The following is a 19930-nucleotide window of genomic DNA, read 5'->3' as shown; positions in this document are numbered from 1 at the left end:
AGCCTGGCAGCAGGGCGTGTCCCCTCTTGGTGGGATGGGAAGACCCCACTCCCGATGCTGCTTGGTGCCCGGGCTGGGGGTCGAGTGTGGGTGACAGCAGGGGGCTGTGGGGGTGGCACAGAGTGCCTGGGCCGGGAGTGTGGGGGGTGCCAGGCTGGCTCCTCCTGCCAGCCAGATCCACTGAATCCCCAGGCTTGGTGCTGGGCTCCGGAGGGCTCGCTGTCCCGCGGCCTGGCAGATGGTGCTGTGTCATTGCAGGCAGGGTCCGTGCCCAGAGCAGGTGGAGGAACACCCCAGCCTGGCAGCACCCAGTTCCAGCCCCTGGCGGCTCAAGCCACAAGAGGTCAGGGCAACCTAGAGCCACTGGTTGGGGCAGGGTGTGGGGGGTGAGCGAGCCGGCCCGGGGGGCTGGGCAGTGGGGGGTGAGCGAGCCGGCCTGGGGGCTGGGTAGTGGGGTGAGCGCGCCGGCCGGGGCTGGGCAGTGGGGGGGTGAGCGAGCCGGCCCGAGGCTCCATGCACAGGGAATTCGGACAGAGGACGAGCCTGGCAGCCGCTTGGGACCCCTGCAGGGGAGATTGGGGTCCTGCTCCCAGCTATGGGAGGGGAGTGGGGTCTAGTGGTTAGCGCAGGGGCAGTGAGTGTGTGGAGGGGGGGGCTGGGAGCCAGGACTCCTGGGTTCCGTGCCTGCGGTGGGAGGGGGCGCTCTGCTGGTCCAATGACTAACTGCCCCCCCCGCGGGGCCCCAGACAATGGGCCCCATTGATCCCTCCATCCCCCGTCCCCCGCAAGCTTCACACAAAGCGCCCCATTCAGCTTCCACTCGCTCCACCCCCGCCAGCATTTCCCCTCGGCCGATTGGTTAGAGCCCCTGCCGCTCACCCTCACTTCCCGCCCACGCCGTAGTGGGCGTGGCCTTCCTTCCACCACCAACCTATCCCAGGGCGTCTGTGGGGTCCCACCGCCCTGCCATTGGTGGGCTGCCTCCGGAGGGGGCGGGGCCAGAGCACCGGGACGCCTCCCCCCAGCCCAGGGCAGCTCAGTAGCTCCTTGGCCGCTGGACCGGCAGCACCTAGGCTGATGTGGGGGGACCGGGGGGGCCTGGCTTTGTCCCCTCCCCCACTCTCCTGGGGGGGCACCCGGCTGGCGGGGGGGGCCCTTTGGGCCTCGATGCGTCCAAAAAATGCAATAATCTAATTGCATAAATTTACATAAATTTGCATAATCACCCGGCTGCCTCTCCGGGCCAGTGAGCACGGCTCGGCCTTGTCAATAGCCCGTGAGAGCTGCGCCCCCTCCGCGGCCAACACGTCCCCGGCCCGGACACCTTCCTCCGGCCCTGCTCAGGTAACCCCAGCGCAGGCGGGCGCCGGTACCGGCCCGTGATAGCAAGGGGGGGCCGCGATCCGGTCCGGGGGGCCCGTTAGCCCCAGCAGGGGATCGGCCCGGGGGTCCCGTTACCTGGTCCTGGGGGTCCCGTTATCCGCAGCAGGGGGCTGGCCCGGGGGTCCCGTTATCTGGTCCCGGGGGGCCTGTTAGCCCCAGCAGGGGGCTGGCCCGGGGGTCCTGTTATCTGGTCCTGGGGGTCCCGTTACCTGGTCCTGGGGGTCCCGTTATCTGCAGCAGGGGATCGGCCTGGGGGTCCCGTTATCTGCAGCAGGGGATCGGCCTGGGGGTCCTGTTATCTGGTTCTGGGGGTCCCGTTAACCCCAGCAGGGGGCTGGCCTGGGGGTCTTGTTATCCGCAGCAGGTGGCCAGCCCGGAGGTCCTGTTACCTCGTCCCAGGGGTCTTGTTATCTGCAGCAGGGGGCTGGCCTGGTGGTCCCGTTATCTGCAGCAGGGGGCTGGCCTGGGGGTCCTGTTACCTGGTCCCAGGGGTCCCGTTATCTTCACCAGAGGGCCAGCCCGTGGGTCCCGTTATTTGGTCCCAGGGGTCCCATTATCTGCAGCAGGGAACTGGCCCGGAGGTCCCATTATCTGCAGTGGGGGGGGGGTCCCCTTATCTGGCCCCTGGGGTCCCCTTATGCTCAGCATGGTGCCAGCCTGGGGGTCCCCTGGTCCGACCCCGGGGGCCAGCCTGGGGCAAGGCCGTGTTCGGTTTGTTTCTTTGCAGGGGGCTGTGCAGTGACATGACACGATTCCCTTTCCCGGGCGAGATCCTCTGCCGAGGCCTGGCGGGTGGGGTGGGGAATGGAACCTGCTGTCTGGCGGGTCCGTGTCTCGCTCGCACGCCGGGGCAAAGAGAGAGGAACCGGGCTGGGCAGACTCCTTCACCCCCCAAAGCAGGGTCTGTTTAGGGCGAGAGAGGCCAGAATTTTTCTGTGGCTTATGCTGGGCAAAGCAGCTCAGAACGTGGCATGAAATTCCCCTGGCATGGGAGGAGATTCCCGTGTTGGCACGTAGGCCGGGGAAGACTTTTCGGTGCCGCTCCACGGGGGGGGACTGAGGTGGGTTTGTGCCGGGGAGAAAAGACGCCCAAATTCTTAGCTTTCCATAGGAGCCAAATCCCTGAGACGGCGGCTCTGCCCTCCCCACCCCCTCGCGTGCTGAGCGACGCTGGCGACTGGCATCTGGCCTTGTTTAGCTGGGCTGTGGGCCCCGCGTCCCCGGAGAGGGGCTGGTTTGTAGCCGTGGCGGGTCGGCCCCGGCAAACGCAGCGGCTTGTGCCCGGAGGTTTATGTGGGACCCGAGTTCTCGCCGGTATTTTCCATGGCTTCGGATACCCGCGTTGCTCGGCGCACCAAACTCCTGCTGGCTCTGCCGGCTCAGCCCAACTGAGCGTGGGGGCGGTTATACCGGGCTGGCGCGGGCCTGGCTGCTGGAATAAACTCCCCCAGGGTACGGCCCCTTTCCATACCGGGAGGGAAGGCCCCACGCTTCTCGATTTTGCAGGCCCCTCTCCCCAGCAGAACGGCCCGGCACCCCAGAGAGAATTGCACCGTATCAAATCCCTCCCCTGCACTGTTTTTCCGGCACCAATTGGTGCCTAGGCCCGGCCTGGCTCGGGCTGGAGCTGCGGCCGTAAGGACTGGGTTAGGCTTTGAGCGGCACCGGGCCGTAGTGGGGACGGGAATCGTAGCCAGCAGCTGATTCGAACTGGCGGGGGTGGAGCGGTGGCCCCCGTCCGGTTGAAAGGGACGAGGGTGGGGATGGGAGGGTCCCGTCTCCAGGAGGGAGGGTGCCCGGGCGCTGGGCCGGCTGTATTTATATCCCCGTGCTGAGAATCTGGGCTGGCTCCTTTTGCACCGAAAATAGGCGGCCGGCCCTCGTGTTCTTGGCAGGAGCCGTGAGCCCGAGGGGAGGCTGCCAGACCAATTAGCTGGCGCGTCAGGATCGGGGAGGCGGGGGGGAGCGGGAGATGGGCGGGCACCTGCAGGGCCGGCCTGGCGTGATTCCCCCCCCTTCAGTGACAGTGCAGGGTTGGGGGGGAAGGAAGGAAGAGAAGAGGCCGCCGGGCATTTTGGGGCTGGGCCTTTCCTTAGGGTACTTTGATCTTTCAGATTGGCAGGGGCGGGAAATGGGATGTGGGGATGTTTCCCTCCGAGCTGGTCCCATGGCTCTAACCACTAACCCCCACTCCCCTTCCAGAGCTGGGGAGAGAACCCAGGAGTCCTGGCTCCCAGCCCCCCTGCTCTAACCACTAGGCACCACTCCCCTCCCAGAGCTGGGGAGAGAACCCAGGAGTCCTGCTCTGAGCACTAGACCTTACTCCCTTCCCATCTCCATCAACCCCCCTAGGCAATAACTACCCCTGTAGAGGGAGGTTGAGGGCAGGACAGGACAGGGAGATGGATTCCCACCCCCCCCAGTCCCATCTATCTCGATATCCCGCCGCCTCTCTGCCCACCAGCCCATCTCCCCCTGGCTTTGGCAGACTCCCTGCCTGGTGCCCGCTGAGCTGGGGTGGGGGGGATGCCCGGCCAGACGATTCACGAGGGGCCGGCGGGGGTGGGGGGTGGTGACGCAGCCTGGCCTGTGGGTCTCAGAGGCATTCCTGGCATTCCACAGCACAGACCACAATTATGCTGAGAGCACCCTCCCCTCACCCCTGGCGCGATGGGCCTGGCTCTGAGCCCTGACCCTGCCAGAGCCAGGGGGAGAACCCAGGAGTCCTGGCTCCCAGCCCCCCTGCTCTAACCACTAGTCCCCACTCCCCTCCCAGAGCTGGGGAGAGAGCCAGTCATGATGGCCAAAACCTGCTTGTGTCTCCTAGGGATTATTCCCCCCTGAGCCATCGGGGCCCGTCTTACCTGCCTGGGGAGAGCCCCCTGCTGAGCCCCCCGCTCCCTGCAGCCCAGCGCCCCCTAGTGCTGCCCTATGGCATGGGGCCTGCACTGCCCGGCCGCGGAGAGCGCCCCCTGCTGATCCATCCCCGGGGCAGTGCGGTGGGTCCAGCCGTGTCGTCTCTCCTCCACGTGCTGACCTGGCCAGAACCCGCTGCACCAGCTTCCGCACTTGGCAGCGGCGCAGTGGCAGGGGGTTCCCCAGGTGTCGCAGGCACCTCGGGGCCAATGGCTCATCCCCGGCGCGCCCGGCAATGCCCGCTCCGTGCGCTGATTGATGAGCTAATTAACGGGCTGGCTGGGCACAACTAGCAGGAGAGGGGGGGTTGGGCTGGGTTCCCGACCCTCCAGGGCCGGGGCGTCGGCTGGAACGCAGCCAATTGCTGGGGTCGGGGGTTTCTCCCCGGCTGTGGGAGGGGAGTGGCATGTAGTGGTTAGAGCGCGGGGGAGCTGGGAGTCAGGACTCCTGGGTTCTCTCCCCAGCCCTGGGCGGATGCGGTTGGAGCAGGTGATTCTGGAATTTGCACCCTGCCCTGCCGAGCCGCCCGATCCACCTGCCTTGGGTCTGGGCCAAAGGGCGGGCGGGCGGGGAGGGGTCATACCTGCCTCTTCGCTCCTTGTTAGGGAATGAGCTGAGCCGAGCCGAGCCCTGCCCAGGGAGAGGGCGGGGGATGACACACCAGCCAACATACAAAGTATTGGCAAATCCAAGCAGTGGGGCAAGTGACCCCCCCTCCCCAGCTCTGCCGGTGCCCCTCCCTCCGGACCCACAGCCCCCTGCTAGCCCAGCCCTGGGCTCCCCCCAGCTGGATTTTCAGTTTCTGGTGGTGATGGGCTCTGAATCAGTCAAGAGTATTCAGGCCTCCAGCTGGGAGCCAGGACTCCTGGGTTCTCTTCCCCCCGCCCCGCTCGGGGAGGAGGGTGGGGTCTTGTGGGGCAGAGCGGGGGCGGGGCTGGGTCTGTCCCCTCCCCAGTGCCAGGAGCTGCCCCATGCCAGCCGCTGGAGTTGGCAGTTCCCTCCTGTCTCCTCCCTGCCTCAGCGACGCGGCCTGGCAGCTCCCGGGCGCTGCTGCCTGAGAAGCCGGGATTGACCCTTGCCCGGGCCGGACCAGGTGAGGGGCGCATCTGGGGGTGGGGGGTGGGTTAGAGCCTGGGTTGTGCTCTTAGGTCCCCCCCTCTGGGTGGCTGGGGTGAACCCCCCCCAGCGGAAGGGCCGGTTTCAGGGGTTGGAGCCAGGGCCCGCCCCCCGTGTGCACCCGGGGAGCGAAACACCTGCAGGGAGAGGGCAGGCTGGGGCTTGTCCTGCGGGGGGGGGGGGGGGGGGGGGGGGTTGTCCCGGCTGCGGGAATGGGGAAATGCAGCTTGGCCCCACCCCCGGCCGACCCTGCTGCCCCCCAGCAAAGCAACTGAGAGACAGGAAAATTAACAGAGCTGGGAGAGAACCCAGGAGTCCTGGCTCCCAGCCCCCGCCCTGCTGTAACCACTAGCCCCCACTCCCCTCCTGGAGCCAGGGAGAGAACCCAGGAGTCCTGGCTCCCAGCCCCCAAGCTCTAACCACTAGCCCCCACTCCCCTCCCCGAGCCGGGGATAAAACCCAAGAGTCTTGATTCAACCCCCCCTCACCTCCCAGCTCTGCCGGTGCCCCTCAGTCCCGACCCGCAGCCCCTGCTAGCCCAGCCCTGGGCTCCCCCCCACTCCACAGCTACTCAAGCTCAATAACAACCCAGCGTACTCAGCCCCAGCCATCCTGAGAGACCCTACAATAACAAACCCTGTGTCTGTGCTCCCCAGTGCTCCCCAGAATCCCTACAGTGACAAACCATGTGCCTTCCCCCCCCCCGGCAGAGAGACCCTACAATAACAGACAGTTCTGGACAGATCACAGTGAGAAAATCCCCCCACCCCACACCCAAGAGTTTTAAATTCCCAGACTCATGGGTGCTTATTCCCGCCCGGAGGGAGGCGGGGGGCAGGGAGGCCCCTAGTGCCAGGCTAGGGTTAGCTGTGGAGCTGGAGAGCGTGTGTGTGAGTGTGTGTGTGTGTGCATGTGTGTGTGCGAGTGATGGGATGAGGTGGGGGGGACCCAGGGGGCCTGCCCCTCCCCATCTGGGCCCCCAAATGGCCTGAGGGAAGGGCAGGTGGGCGGCGGGAGGGGGAATCACTGGGTCTGGTTGCCAGGGAGCCGGAATCAGGCTGGTGGATGCCGTGAGGTGGCCGGTCTCAGCTGTAGTGGCCAGAGCTCAGCTCCCCCCCATCACAGCCCGGCCTCACCGCTTGCAGTACAAGGAGGGCTGCGGGTCGGGAGTGAGGGGCACCCTCAGAGCCTCTTTGTCTGGCAGAGCCTCTCAGGCCTGCACAGGCTGGTTTGTTATTGTAGGGTCACTCTGTGGCTTCTCAGGTTTGTTATTGTAGGTCTTCCTGCTGTGGTGTGCTCTGGTGTATTATTGTAGGGTCTCTCGGGGCTGGTGTGTTATTGTAGGGTCTCTCAGGGGTGGCGTGGTCTGGTGTGTTATTGTAGGGTCTCTTGGGGCTGGTTTGTTATTGTAGGGTCTCTCAGGGGTGGCGTGGTCTGGTGTGTTATTGTAGGATCTCTCGAAGCTGGTTTGTTATTGTAGGGTCTCTTGGGGCTGGTGTGTTATTGTAGGGTCTCTCGAGGGTGGCGTGGTCTGGTGTGTTATTGTAGGGTCTCTAGGGGGGTGGCATGGTCTGGTGTGTTATTGTAGGGTCTCTTGGGGCTGGTGTGTTATTGTAGGGTCTCTCGGGGCTGGTTTGTTATTGTAGGGTCTCTCAGGAGAGTGGCGTGGTCTGGCTTGTTCTCGGAGGGTCTCCCTGCGGCACTGACCCCACCCCTCTCCCCCCAGGCTCCCCCCGTCGCAGCCATGGCGGCGCGGGTGGCTCAGCGGGACGCCGCCGAGCGCTACCTCTTCGTGGACCGGGACTCGGTGGGGAACCCGGCCACGCAGGCGGACTGGACGGCCAAGCGGCTGGTGTGGGTGCCCTCGGAGCGGCACGGCTTCGAGGCGGCCGGCCTGCGGGAGGAGCGGGGCGACGAGGTGCTGGTGGAGCTGGCGGAGAACGGGCGCCAGGTGCTGGTGCCCAAGCACGAGGTGCAGAAGATGAACCCCCCAAAGTTCTCCAAGGTGGAGGACATGGCCGAGCTGACCTGCCTCAACGAGGCCTCTGTGCTGCACAACCTCAAGGACCGCTACTACTCCGGCCTCATCTACGTGAGTGCGGGACCCCGGCGTCCGGGAGCCCAACCCCCCACGCCCCTCCCAGAGCCGGGGAGAGAAGCCAGGAGTCCTGGCTCCCAGCCCCCCTGCTCTGACCACTAGGCCCCACTCCCCTCCCAGAGCTGGGTAGAGAACCCAGGAGTCCTGGCTCCCAGCCCCCCTGCTCTGACCACTAGGCGCCACTCCCCTCCCAGAGCTGGGGAGAGAACCCAGGAGTCCTGGCTCCCAGCCCCCCTGCTCTGACCACTAGGCCCCACTCCCCTCCCAGAGCTGGGGAGAGAACCCAGGAGTCCTGGCTCCCAGCCCCCCTGCTCTAACCCACTAGACGCCCCCCCCCCCACAAACCAAGGATTCCCAGCACCCCCGATATGAAAAGGCCACTTGTCCCCCTCCCCCCGATGCAGCCAAGAGTTCCGAATGTGCCCCCCTCTGACTATTGTCTTGGGGGCTGGGAGAGATGGGGGGTGGGGGAAGCCGCAGGGCCGGGCGGTGACATCTAGAGGGGCCCTGCCTGGAGCCTGCCAGGGGCTGCCCCGGCCTGCGCTGCCCGATGTCCCCACTAGGGGTCGCCCCACCCCGTCCATGGCCTGTCCCGGCAGGTGTGGGGCTGGGCGCGTCTCTGGGCTGGGGGAGGCAGGGAGCGGCCTGTACTTTGCCCCAGGCAGGGAGGGCTGGGCCGGGGTGAGGGGCGGGACAGGTGGATTCCATGGGGCTGGCTCACAGGCCGGGGGGTGGAGCACAGCCGAGGGCTTGGCAGGGAACCCGTTAGGGTCAGCCCTGCCCCGTGGGAACCGTGGGCCCAGCACTGGCCCTGGTGCCCCAGGGCGGCACTAGGGGGCCTGTGCTGCGGGGCGAGGGGCTCAGCAGGGAGTGCTGTGCTGTGGGGCGGGGAGCTCAGCAGGGGGTGCTGTGGGGCAGGGGGCTCAGCAGGGGGCACTGTGCTATGGGGCAGAGGGTGCTGGGCTGTGGGGGGGGGGGTTCAGCAGTGGGCGCTGTGCTATGGGGCAGTGGGCGCTGGGCTGTGGGGCAGGGGGCGCTGGGCTGTGGGGCAGGGGCTCAGCAGGGGCGCTGTGCTATGGGGCAGGGGCGCTGGGCTGTGGGGCGGGGTTCAGCAGGGGCGCTGTGCTATGGGGCAGAGGGCGCTGGGCTGTGGGGCGAGGTTTCAGCAGGGGCGCTGTGCTAGGGGGCAGGGGGCACTGGGCTGTGGGGCGGGGTTCAGCAGGGGCGCTGTGCTATGGGGCAGAGGACGCTGGGCTGTGGGGCGGGGGTTCAGCAGTGGGCGCTGGGCTGTGGGGCAGGGGCACTGGGCTGTGGGCGGGGTTCAGCTGGGGGCGGTGTGCTATGGGGCAGGGGGTGCTGGGCTGTGGGGCAGGGGCTCAGCAGGGGCGCTGTGCTATGGGGCAGAGGGCGCTGGGCTGTGGGGCGGGGTTCAGCAGTGGGCGCTGTGCTGTGGGGCAGTGGGCGCTGTGCTATGGGGCAGGGGCGCTGGGCTATGGGGCAGTGGGCTCAGCAGGGGTGCTGTCCTGGGGGGGGCTCAGCTGGGGGCTCTGGGCTACAGGGAGGGGGTCCCAGCAGGAGTCGCTCTCCACTAGCCGTCAGGGCTGCCCCGATGCCCCGACAGGGCCGTGCCCGTGGGCGGGGGGGGGCGCTGGGCAGTGGGGGGGCAGACGGGCGTGGGTGAGGCGGGGGGCAGGGGACACAGCACCCGTGGTGGGGGGCGGGGCAGGCTGCCTTGGATCCCTGCCCCCCCTCGGCCGGGCTGGGTGTGGGGCAGGCTGGCGTGGTGCCAGGGCTAGGACAGGCCCGACTTGTTTGATGAGAACCCGGGCGGGCGGCAGCGCCAGGTGTGAGTCGTGCCCTGGGGGGGGAGAGTGGGGGGGGCTGGCACCGAGGGAGGTGCCCCCGCCCTGTCCCCCACTGAGCCCCCCCGGGCCTCACCCCAGCCCCTCACCCTTCCCTGCTCAGGATGTGCCTGTCCCTGCTTAGCAGGAGATGGGGTCACAGGGTGGCCCCCTCCCCCCGGGAGCGATGCCCCCTGACCTGGGTCCAGCCCCCCTCTTCCATCCATGGGGATTTGGGGCTGGTCACCCACTGCTGGGCCCCACGGATGGGTCCGGAGCTGGTCACGGCCCCAACCCCAGTACTACAGGGAGAAAAACGCTCCATCCCCTGCGGAACCCAGGAGTCCTGGCTCCCAGCCCCCGCCAACCGCTAGCCCCCACACCCCTCCCAGAGCCAGGGAGAGAACCCAGGCGTCCTGGCTCCCATCCCCCCTGCTCTAACCACTGGACCCCACTCCCCTCCCAGAGCCAGGGATGGAACCCAGGAGTCCTGGCTCCCAGAGCCCCCTGCCTCCACTCCCCTCCCAGAGCCAGGGATGGAACCCAGGAGTCCTGGCTCCCAGCCCCCCCTGCCCCCACTCCCCTCCCAGAGCCAGGGATGGAACCCAGGAGTCCTGGCTCCCAGGCCCCTCTAACCGCTAGCCCCCACTCCCCTCTCAGAGCCAGGGATGGAACCCAGGAGTCCTGGCTCCCAGCGCTGGGCTTAGACCATGTCAGTTCTTGAGTGGCCGGAGGTCTCCCATGGTGCCCCCGGGTGGGCTTGGATCTGCCCCCACCCTGCTGCGCTGGCCTGGGCACCTCACCCAGCCTGGGGCAGGGACGTGCCCGGCCAGTGCCCCTCGGCTCTGTAATTAGCTGGGATTTAATTGGTGGGTGGCCCCACCTGTAATTACAGACCCTGAGCCCAGCTGCCACGGGAGGCCGTGAGATGTTAGGGCTGGGAGCCAGGACTCTCTACGGCTCTGGGAGGGGAGTGGGGCCTAGTGGTTAGAGCGGGGGGGGGGGACTGAGAGCCAGGACTCCTGGGTTCTCTCCCCGGCTCTGTCAGGGGAGTGGGGGCCAGTGGTCAGAGCAGGGGGGCTGGGAGCCAGGACTCCTGGGTTCTCTCCCCAGCTCTGGGAGGGGAGTGGGGGCCAGTGGTTAGAGCAGAGGGGCCTGGGAGCCAGGACTCCTGGGTTCTCTCCCCAGCTCTGGGAGGGGAGTGGGGATACAAACGCCCATCAGATCTCCCGATCTCCCCTTCCCCCCCTTTCCATGCACCCGTTAGGACGCTGGTTGTGGTCGAAGGAAAGCCCAGACGTGTCTCCATCGTCCTGGCCTTGCAGAGGGTCCTGCCCCCCGACACCCCCCAGGGGGCTCTGGCCAGCTGGACCGAACGGGGGCACCCGCGGCCCTCGCTCTGGCACGACCCCTTTCCTCTGGGCTGGCCCCCGAACGCCCGGCCCTGCTTGGAATCAGTTTCCCTGTCGTAGTGGTGCTGCGGGGAGAACCCAGGAGTCCGGGCTCCCTGCCCCTCCCCCGTTGATCACCCCCCTCTCTCTGCCCCCCCCCAGACGTACTCAGGGCTGTTCTGTGTGGTCATCAACCCCTACAAGAACCTGCCCATCTACACGGAGCAGATTGTCGAGATGTATCGGGGCAAGAAGCGCCATGAGATGCCGCCCCACATCTACGCCATCTCGGAGGCTGCCTACCGCAGCATGCTGCAGGGTGTGTGTGTGTGTCGCCGCTGCAGGGTGTGTGTGTGTGTGTGTGTGTCGCCCCTGCTGGGGGCTGGGCCCTGCTCTGTGTGTGTGTGTGTGTGTGTGTCGCCCCTGCTGTGTGTCGGGGTGTGTGTGTGTGTGTTGCCCCTGCTGTGTGTCGGTGTGTGTGTGTGGCCCCTGCTGGGCCCTGCTGTGTGTGTGTGTGTGTGTCCAGCCCTGTCCCCTGTGCGTATGTGTGTGTCGCCCCTGCTGGGGGCTGGGCCCTGCTGTGTGTGTGTGTGTCACGGAGTCCCCGGGCGATGCTCTGGACCTGCTCCCCACCAAGCCAGGCAGGACCTGGGGAGCCTCCTCTCCCTTGGAGCAGACTTGTTCAGGGCAAGAAGCTCACACGGCTTCACCTCCTGGGTCTCTCCTTGGAGCATTCAGCATCCTCTGCCCCTCCGTGTGCTTCCCCCAGTGAGTCCTCCCCAGTGGGGTCCTGGGGCAGCCACCGGGTCCTGCACCCCCACTTCTCAGTCAGACGTGACTCTCAGCCAGCCAGTAACACAGAGCTTTATTCAATGACAGGAACACGGTTTAAAACAGAGCTTGTAGGTACCGCGAGCCGGACCCCTCGGCCGGGTCCATTTTGGGGGGCAGGGAGCCAGACCCCCACGTCTGCACTTGACTCCTCGTCCCCAGCCAGCTCCAGACTGACACCCCCCTCCAGCCCCTCCTCTGCTCAGCTCCTTTTCGGGGCCAGAAGGTCACCTGACCTCTTTGTCTCCAACACCTTCAGCTGGCACCTTGCAGGGGAGGGGCCCAGGCCATCAGTTGCTAGGAGACAGAGTGTCGGGCATTTCGGTCACTGGCCCTTTGCTCTGCTAGATACTTAAGAACTGAATAGGGGAAACTGAGGCACCAACACAGTATTCAGAGAAAACATTAAGAACATTCCTAGTTTGTCACAGTGTGTGTGTGTGTGTCCAGCCCTGCCCCGTGTGTGTGTGTGTGTGTGTGTGTGTCCAGCCCTGCCCCCTGTGTGTGTGTGTCCTGCTGGGGGCTGGGCCCTGCTCAGTGTGTGTGTGTGTGTATGTCCTTGCTGGGGGTTGTGTGGGCTGGGGAAATGGGGGCTCTGGGGCAGCAAGGGTGGGGGCTGCTACATCCAGCCGGGTGACGCACCCCCCCATATTCAGGAGGGGGCTGCGGGTGTGGGGGGTTGACACTGCTGGGTGGTGTGCGCAGCACCACACTCACCTCCTGTTTCTTCCAACAGACCGAGAGGATCAATCCATCCTGTGCACGTAAGTGTCACAGACTCTGAGTGTGTGTGTGTGTGTGTGTGTGTGCACAGCACTGCTCCCTGCTGGGGGGATGAGGGGGTGTGTGCAAGAGAGAAAGCGATGCTGCCCCCTGCTGGGGGGGTGTTTATGTGCCCAGCACTGCTCCCTGGTGGCATGTGTGTGTGCGTGTGTGAGTGTGCGCGCGCGTGCCCAGCACTGCTCCCTGCTGGGATGTGTGTGTATATGTGTGTGTGTGTGTTTGCGCACACGCACCCAGCGCTGCCCCCTGCTGGTGAGTGTGTGTGTGTGTGTGGGGGGGGGCTGGTCTACACTGGGGGGGGTATCGATCTAAGATACGCAACTTCAGCTGCGTGAATAGCGTAGCTGAAGTCGAAGTATCTTAGATCGATTTCCCTCGGGTCCTCACGGCGCGGGATCGACAGCTGCGGCTCCCCCGTCGACTCCGCTATCGCGCGCCCGTGGAGTTCGAGTCGATGGGGTTGGGATCGCCAATCGCTCGCTATATCGCGTCTAGATGAGATGCGCAATATAGCACGTGTGTGTGTGTGTGTGTGTGTGTGTGTGTGTGTGTGTGTGTGTGTGTGTGTGTGTGTGTGTGTGTGTGTGCACCCAGTGCTGCCTCCTGCTGGGCTGTGTGTGTGTGTGTGTGCGTGTGTGATCCCCAGCGATTGCTACCTGCCAATACATGTGTGTGTGTGTGTGTGTGTATGCACCCAGCGCTGCCCCCTGCTGGTGTGTATGTGTGTGTGCGTGTGTGCGGCCAGCGCTGCCTCCTGCTGGACTCTGGGTGTGGTGCTGCCCCATGTACCCGTCACCACAGCCCTGGTGCTGTTGCAGGGGCGAGTCGGGCGCCGGGAAGACGGAGAACACCAAGAAGGTGATCCAGTACCTGGCCCACGTGGCCTCCTCCCACAAGGCCCGCAAGGAGCAGAGCATCCCGGTGAGAGTCCCGCTGCGCCGGCCTGGCACTGGGCACCCATGGGTGCAGGGGTGGGTGCTCCCTGTGGGGGCGGGCGGGTACTACTGGGCCTCAGCACCTGTGCCAGCTCACCTGGCCAGTTCGGGGTCCCTTCCTCCCCCCCAGCTGCCCATATAAACCCACCACTCCCCCCCAACACCTGTGTCTAGGCCCTGCCAGCTCCCCCCCACCCTGATGTGCCCCCCCAAGCTGTGTCCGTGCCCTGTGTGTTACCCCAGGGTCCCTGGAGCAATTGGGAAGGTGGATCTGGGGCTGTAGTGAGAGGGTTAGGGCTATCCAGCGCTGAGAGGGTGGGGGGTGGGTGTCAGGACGTCTGGGTTCCACCCCAGAGAGACCGCATCCCAGTGCTGGGTGAGGCGTCCCCATATAGCCAGGCCCCGTGACCCACTCCAGAGGGGCTGCATCCCAGCGCCGGGTGAGGGGTCCCCATATAACCAGCCCTAGCGGCCTGGAGGCGGCCGTGTTCTGACTGTTGGCAGCGTGGCCGGAGGGGGCAGTTGGTGGGTGCGGTGGGATACCCGCGTCCTCCAGCAGTAACCTCCCCTCTCCCCCATCTTGCTGCCCCCAGCTGGAGTCGCCGAACCTGGCCAGGCACCCGGCAAGTGGACGCGTCGTGTGCCACCCGCCCGCAGCCATTCCTGCCCTTTGATTGGCTACCCATAGCCCCCCCCCTTGGCGCGCGGTTCATTGCTGCTTCGCCCGGCTTTGTTATATTTTTTTGGGCTGTCTTTGGCAAAGGCTTTTTTGTTGCATCTGCCCCAGTGCCAGGAGCCAGGACTCCTGGGTTCTCTCCCCCCGCTCGGGGAGGGGGGTGGGGGCCGGTGGTTAGAGCGGGGCGGGGGAGTTGATTCCTGGTTTGTGTCGCTGTCGCCTCGTTTTGTCCTGTTCGGTCGCCCCCCTCGTCGCCGCTCCGACTAACCCTCCGGTTCTGTTTGTCTTTTGCCCCCCTCTCCCCCCCCCATCTCGTGTGCGTGTGACCCCTCCACAGAGCTCCGGCCCCGTCTCTTATGTGAGTAGTGCCCAGCCCTGCGGTTCCTGTGGTAACCCCCAAATCCCTGGGAGTGGGGGGAGCGCCCCCTGCTGGGAGAGGTGGGGGCCGGGGCGGCCGGTAGCTCCCTGCCCCCCAGCGCCCCCCCCCCCCGGTGTGACCCCAGCCCTCTCCCTGCAGGGCGAGCTGGAGCGGCAGCTGCTTCAGGCCAACCCCATCCTGGAGGCCTTCGGCAACGCCAAGACCGTGAAAAACGACAATTCCTCCCGATTCGTGAGTGTGGGGGGGTTGGGGGGCGGCAGGGCTGGGGGGGAGGAATGAGGGGAAGGGGCAGGCAGGGGCGTGTGGGCCCCGGGGGGAGGGGCAGGCAGGGGCATGAGGGTCCTGGGGGACGAGGCAGGTGGGGGTTTGGAGGTCCTGGGGGGGGGCAGAGGAGTCCTTCCACCCCCCCACATCAATTCCATTGCACCCTCTCTCCCCCACCAGGGTAAATTCATCCGGATCAATTTTGATGTGGCCGGCTACATTGTTGGAGCCAATATAGAGACCTGTATCCTCTGGGCTGGGGGCAGGATGGGAGGGGTGGGCAGGGCACATGGCCCCTAGCAAAGTGGGGGAGCTGAGGGGTGTGATTCCTCCCTGAGGTATGGGGGCTCTGGGGCTGCGTGGGGGGGTGAGTCCCCCTCCCTGAGGTATGGCGGGGCTCTGGGGCTGCGTGTGGGGATTCCCTCCTGAGGTATGGGGGCTCTGGGGCTGCATGTGGGGTGATTCTCCTCCCTGAGGTATGGGGGCTCTGGGGCTGCGTGTGGGGGTGATTCCCCCTCCCTGAGGTATGGCGGGGCTCTGGGGCTGCGTGTGGGGGTGATTCCCCCTCCCTGAGGTATGGGGGGGGCTCTGGGGCTGCATGTGGGGGTGATTCTCCCTCCCTGAGGTATGGGGGGGGCTCTGGGGCTGCATGTGGGGGTGATTCCCCCTCCCTGAGGTATGGGGGGGCTCTGGGGCTGCATGTGGGGTGATTCCCCTCCCTGAGGTATGGGGCTCTGGGGCTGCGTGGGGTGATTCCCCCTCCCTGATGTATGGGGGGGCTCTGGGGCTGCGTGTGGGGGTGATTCCCCTCCCTGAGGTATGGGGTTCTGGGGCTGCCTATGGGGGTGATTCCCCCTCCCTGAGGTATGGGGGCTCTGGGGCTGCATGTGGGGTGATTCTCCTCCTGAGGTATGGAGGGGTCTGGGTCTGCGTGTGGGGGTGATTCCCCCTCCCTGAGGTATGGGGGGGGCTCTGGGGCTGCATGTGGGGGTGATTCTCCCTCCCTGAGGTATGGGGGGGCTCTGGGGCTGCGTATGGGGGTGATTCCCCCTCCCTGAGGTATGGGGGGCTCTGGGGCTGCGTGTGGGGGTGATTCCCCCTCCCTGAGGTATGGGGGGGCTCTGGGGCTGTGTTGGGGGGTGATTCCCCCTCCCTGAGGTATAGGGGGGTCTGGGGCTGCGTGTGGGGGTGATTCCCCCTCCCTGAGGTATGGGGGGCTCTGGGGCTGCGTGTGGGGGTGATTCCCCCTCCCTGAGGTATGGGGGGGCTCTGTGGGAGGGGGGTGGGTCCCAGAGCCGTGTCCCTTTCCTTAGCCCCGGCTCAGACCTGCTGGAGAAATCTCGCGCCATCCGCCAGGCCAAGGACGAGCGAACCTTCCACATCTTCTACCAGCTGCTGGTGGGGGCAGGCGAGAACACAAAGGGTACGGAGCCTCCCCGCGAGCCCCATGGCTGGCCCAGACCTGGGGAGAACCCAGGAGTCCTGGCTCCCAGCCCCCCCCACCACCACCACTCTGGACCCCACTATCTCCCTGACACACTTTCTGGGGCCTGAGACAATACAGCAGTCCTGTGTGGGGCTCCTTGGGGCAGGCCAGTCAGACGTGGTGCTGACCCCATCCCTGCTGGTCCTGGCCAAGGGGAGGCCGGTCGGACGTGGTGCTGACCCCGTCCCTGCTGGTCCTGGCCAGGGGGAGGCCGGTCGGACGTGGTGCTGACCCCGTCCCTGCTGGTCCTGGCCAGGGGGAGGCCGGTCGGACGTGGTGCTGACCCCGTCCCTGCTGGTCCTGGCCAGGGGGAGGCCGGTCGGACGTGGTGCTGACCCCGTCCCTGCTGGTCCTGGCCAGGAGGAGGCCGGTCGGACGTGGTGCTGACCCCGTCCCTGCTGGTCCTGGCCAAGGGGAGGCCGGTCGGACGTGGTGCTGACCCCGTCCCTGCCAGTCCTGGCCGGGGGGAGGCGGCTGGTCGGACGTGGTGCTGACCCCGTCCCTGCTGGTCCTGGCCGGGGGGAGGCCGGTCGGACGTGGTGCTGACCCCGTCCCTGCTGGTCCTGGCCAGGGGGAGGCCGGTCGGACGTGGTGCTGACCCCGTCCCTGCTGGTCCTGGCCAGGGGGAGGCGGTCGGACGTGGTGCTGACCCCGTCCCTGCTGGTCCTGGCCGGGGGGAGGCAGGTTGGACGTGCTGCTGACTCCATCCCTGCTGGTCCTGGGGGGAGGCTGGTTGGACGTGGTGCTGACCCCGTCCCTGTCTCCCCCCCACTCCCAGCTGAGCTGCTGCTGGAGCCGTTCAACCAGTACCGGTTCCTGTCCAACGGGTTCCTGCCCATCCCGGGCCAGCAGGACAAGGAGATCTTCCAGGAGACCATGGAGTCCATGCGCATCATGGGCTTCTCCCCCGAGGAGATCCACAGTGAGTCGCCCCCCCCCCCCCCCGTTCGGGGGCAGATCCCCACCCAGGGCGGGGGCTCATCTGGTACCAGGAAGGGATTATGGGGGTGGAAACCTGAGGGGTGGGGAAGCCGATGTAGATTGGGACTTAGGAGAGGAGGGTCGATACGTGTCTGGGGCAGGGTATGGGAGGGGTGGTGGGCCAGGAACTGGCAGCCTGTGTGGGGTTGATCTAGTGGAGGGGGGATGGAGGGACCCTGGGGTTGGGGGCAGGATCTGCGGGGACCTGCAGAGGGTCGATCTAGTGGAGGGGGGATGGGGGCGACCCTGAGGTTGGGGGGCAGGATCTGGGGGACCTGCGGAGGATAGATTTGGGGGCAGGATCTGGGGGATCAGGTAGGATTGGATCTGGGATGGCAGGGGGAGGAATGGGATGGGGACTGGGGGGCCATGGGGAGGGCCCCACAGGCCGGGGGTGCCAGCTCCCTGCCCCCCTCACCGGCTCCCCGCCCCCCAGGCATGCTGCGGATGGTGTCGGCCGTGCTGCAGTTCGGGAACATCATCTTCCGCAAGGAGCGAAACACGGACCAGGCCTCCATGCCGGACAACACCGGTACGGGGCAGCCCGGGGCCCTTCCCCTCCTGGGGGCGCTGGCCCCGATCCAGCCCCATGGCAGGGAATGGGACATGGGGCTTTCCCCTGTAGGGGGCACCATCTGGGGGCTTCTGTGTGGGAGGGGGTGACCCATAGGGGGCCTGTGTGGGGGCATGGGAGGGGCTATGTGTGGGTGGGAGGAGGGAAGAGGGAAGAGGGGAACTGTGGGTGGGGGTGGGAGGAGGCGGACTTGGGGGCTGGGAGGGGGCTGTGGATGGGGGCTGGGGAAGAGGGGGCTGTGGGGGAGAGGAGGCTGTGGGGTGGGAGGAGGGAAGAGGGGGACTGTGGGTGGGGGGTGGGAGGAGGCAGACTTGGTGGGGGCTGTGGGTGGGGGCTGAGGGGAGAGGGAGCCTGCCCCCCTCCCGCCCCCCGGGCTGAGCTCTCCCTGCCCCCCAGCCGCCCAGAAGCTCTGCCACCTGCTGGGGCTGAACGTGACCGAGTTCTCCCGCGCCATCCTCATGCCGCGCATCAAGGTCGGGCGCGACTACGTGCAGAAGGCCCAGACCAAGGAGCAGGTGGGGCTGGGGGCTGAGTCCTGTGGGGATGGGGACAGATGCCAGGGAACGTGGAGCTGGAATGCTGGGGTGTGTGGTGGGGTGGGGCAGGGCTGGGGCAGGGGTAGGGTAGGGGATGTGTGGAGGGGCAGGGGCATGGCGGGCGAGGAAGGCGACGTGGTGGGGCTGGGCGCAGTGTGGTGGGGAGGGGCAGGGGTGTAGCAGGAGCAGGGCATGGTGGGGAGGGGTAGGATGGGGTACGGCGGGGTGGGACGGGGCGCGGCAGGGGCGAGGCGCGGGGAGGGGGCAGGGCGCAGTGGGTGTGGGGGGGAGGGGCAGGGCAAGGCAGGGTGGGGAGGGGCAGGGGGCGTGGCGGGGGAGGGGAAGGCGACGTGGTGGGGGCTGGGCGCAGTGTGGTGGGGGAGGGGCAGGGGGTGTAGCAGGAGCAGGGCATGGTGGGGGAGGGGTAGGATGGGGTACGGCGGGGGTGGGACAGGGGGCGCGGCAGGGGCGAGACGTGGGGGGAGGGGGGGGCAGGGTGCAGTGGGTGTGGGGAGGGGCAAGGCAGGGTGGGGAGGGGCAGGGGGGGGTGCCGCCGGGCCAGGCAGGGGGTGACTCTGCCCCCCCCCCAGGCGGATTTCGCCATCGAGGCGCTGGCCAAGGCGACCTACGAGCGCCTGTTCCGCTGGCTCGTCCATCGCATCAACCGGGCCCTGGACCGCACCAAGCGCCAGGGAGCCTCCTTCATCGGCATCCTCGACATCGCCGGCTTCGAGATCTTCCAGGTGAGCCGGCGCCGAGCCCCCCCAGGACCCCCCTGCACCCCCGAACCTCCCCCAGCGCCCCCTGACCTGCCGCCCCCCCGCAGCTGAACTCCTTCGAGCAGCTCTGCATCAACTACACCAACGAGAAGCTGCAGCAGCTCTTCAACCACACCCTGTTCGTGCTGGAGCAGGAGGAGTATCAGCGCGAGGGCATCGCCTGGGACTTCATCGACTTCGGCCTCGACCTGCAGCCCTGCATCGACCTCATCGAGCGCCCGGTCAGCGGGGGCGCCGTGCTGCTGGGGGGCTGGGCGGGGGGCTCTGTGCCACGGGGGGGGGGGGCAGGGGCCGTGCTGCTGGGGCTGGGCGGGGGCTCTGTGCCACGGGGGGCGGTGGGGCAGGGGGCACCGTGCTGCTGGGGGGCTGGGCGGGGGGCTCTGTGCCACAGGGGGCGGTGGGGCAGGGGGCGCCGTGCTGCTGGGGGGCTGGGCGGGGGGCTCTGCCACGGGGCAGGGTGGGGCGGCCTGGCAGGGGGCACCATGCTGCAGGGGGTGGGGCAGGCAGCAGGCTGGGCCGGGCAGGGAGGCCTGGCTGCGGGGAGGGCTGGGCAGGGGGCTCCCGCTGCAGGGGGGCGCTCAGTAGGGGTCACGGTGTCTCGGCGGGGTGTCCGGGCAGGGGTGAAGTGCTGTGTGTGTTGGGGGCTTGGGGGCTCTGTGCCTTGGGGCAGGGGCTGGGCAGGGTGTGGGGCTGGGCGGGGGCTCTGTGCCATGGGGCAGGGGACGGAGTGGCTGGGCAGGGGCTGGGCAGGGTGTGGGGCGGGACAGGGGCTCCCGCTGCAGGGGAGCTCAGTTGGGTTCACTGTGTCTCGGGGCGGGGTGTCCGGGCAGGGGGTGAAGTGCTGTGTGTGGGGGGCTGGGGGCTCTGTGCCATTGGGCAGGGGCTCTGTGCCACGGGGCAGGGGCGGAGCGGCAGGGCTGGGGCGAAGTGCTGTGTGGTGGGGGGCTGGGGGCTCTGTGCC

The 19930-nt window shown here is 67.3% G+C and overlaps 1 protein-coding gene across 1 annotated transcript in view; it reads left to right on the top strand.

Annotated features, from left to right (window-relative positions):
- The first annotated feature begins 1118 nt into the window (after window positions 1-1118).
- LOC120388589 (myosin-10-like) overlaps window positions 1119-19930 on the top strand; it is a 48126-nt gene continuing 29314 nt past the window's right edge. Inside the window, 14 exon segments of the mRNA XM_039510508.1 lie at window positions 1119-1344; window positions 7142-7507; window positions 10908-11064; window positions 12313-12340; window positions 13178-13280; window positions 14308-14328; window positions 14488-14580; window positions 14794-14857; window positions 15938-16036; window positions 16878-17021; window positions 17517-17612; window positions 18051-18169; window positions 18781-18933; window positions 19017-19190. Coding sequence (XP_039366442.1) covers window positions 7160-7507; window positions 10908-11064; window positions 12313-12340; window positions 13178-13280; window positions 14308-14328; window positions 14488-14580; window positions 14794-14857; window positions 15938-16036; window positions 16878-17021; window positions 17517-17612; window positions 18051-18169; window positions 18781-18933; window positions 19017-19190 — 1599 coding nt within the window. The 5' untranslated portion in view covers window positions 1119-1344; window positions 7142-7159.

The sequence above is a fragment of the Mauremys reevesii genome, linkage group 22 (assembly GCF_016161935.1).
Source record: "Mauremys reevesii isolate NIE-2019 linkage group 22, ASM1616193v1, whole genome shotgun sequence".
NCBI lineage: Eukaryota > Metazoa > Chordata > Testudines > Geoemydidae > Mauremys > Mauremys reevesii.
This window is presented reverse-complemented; position numbering and strand designations above follow the sequence as displayed.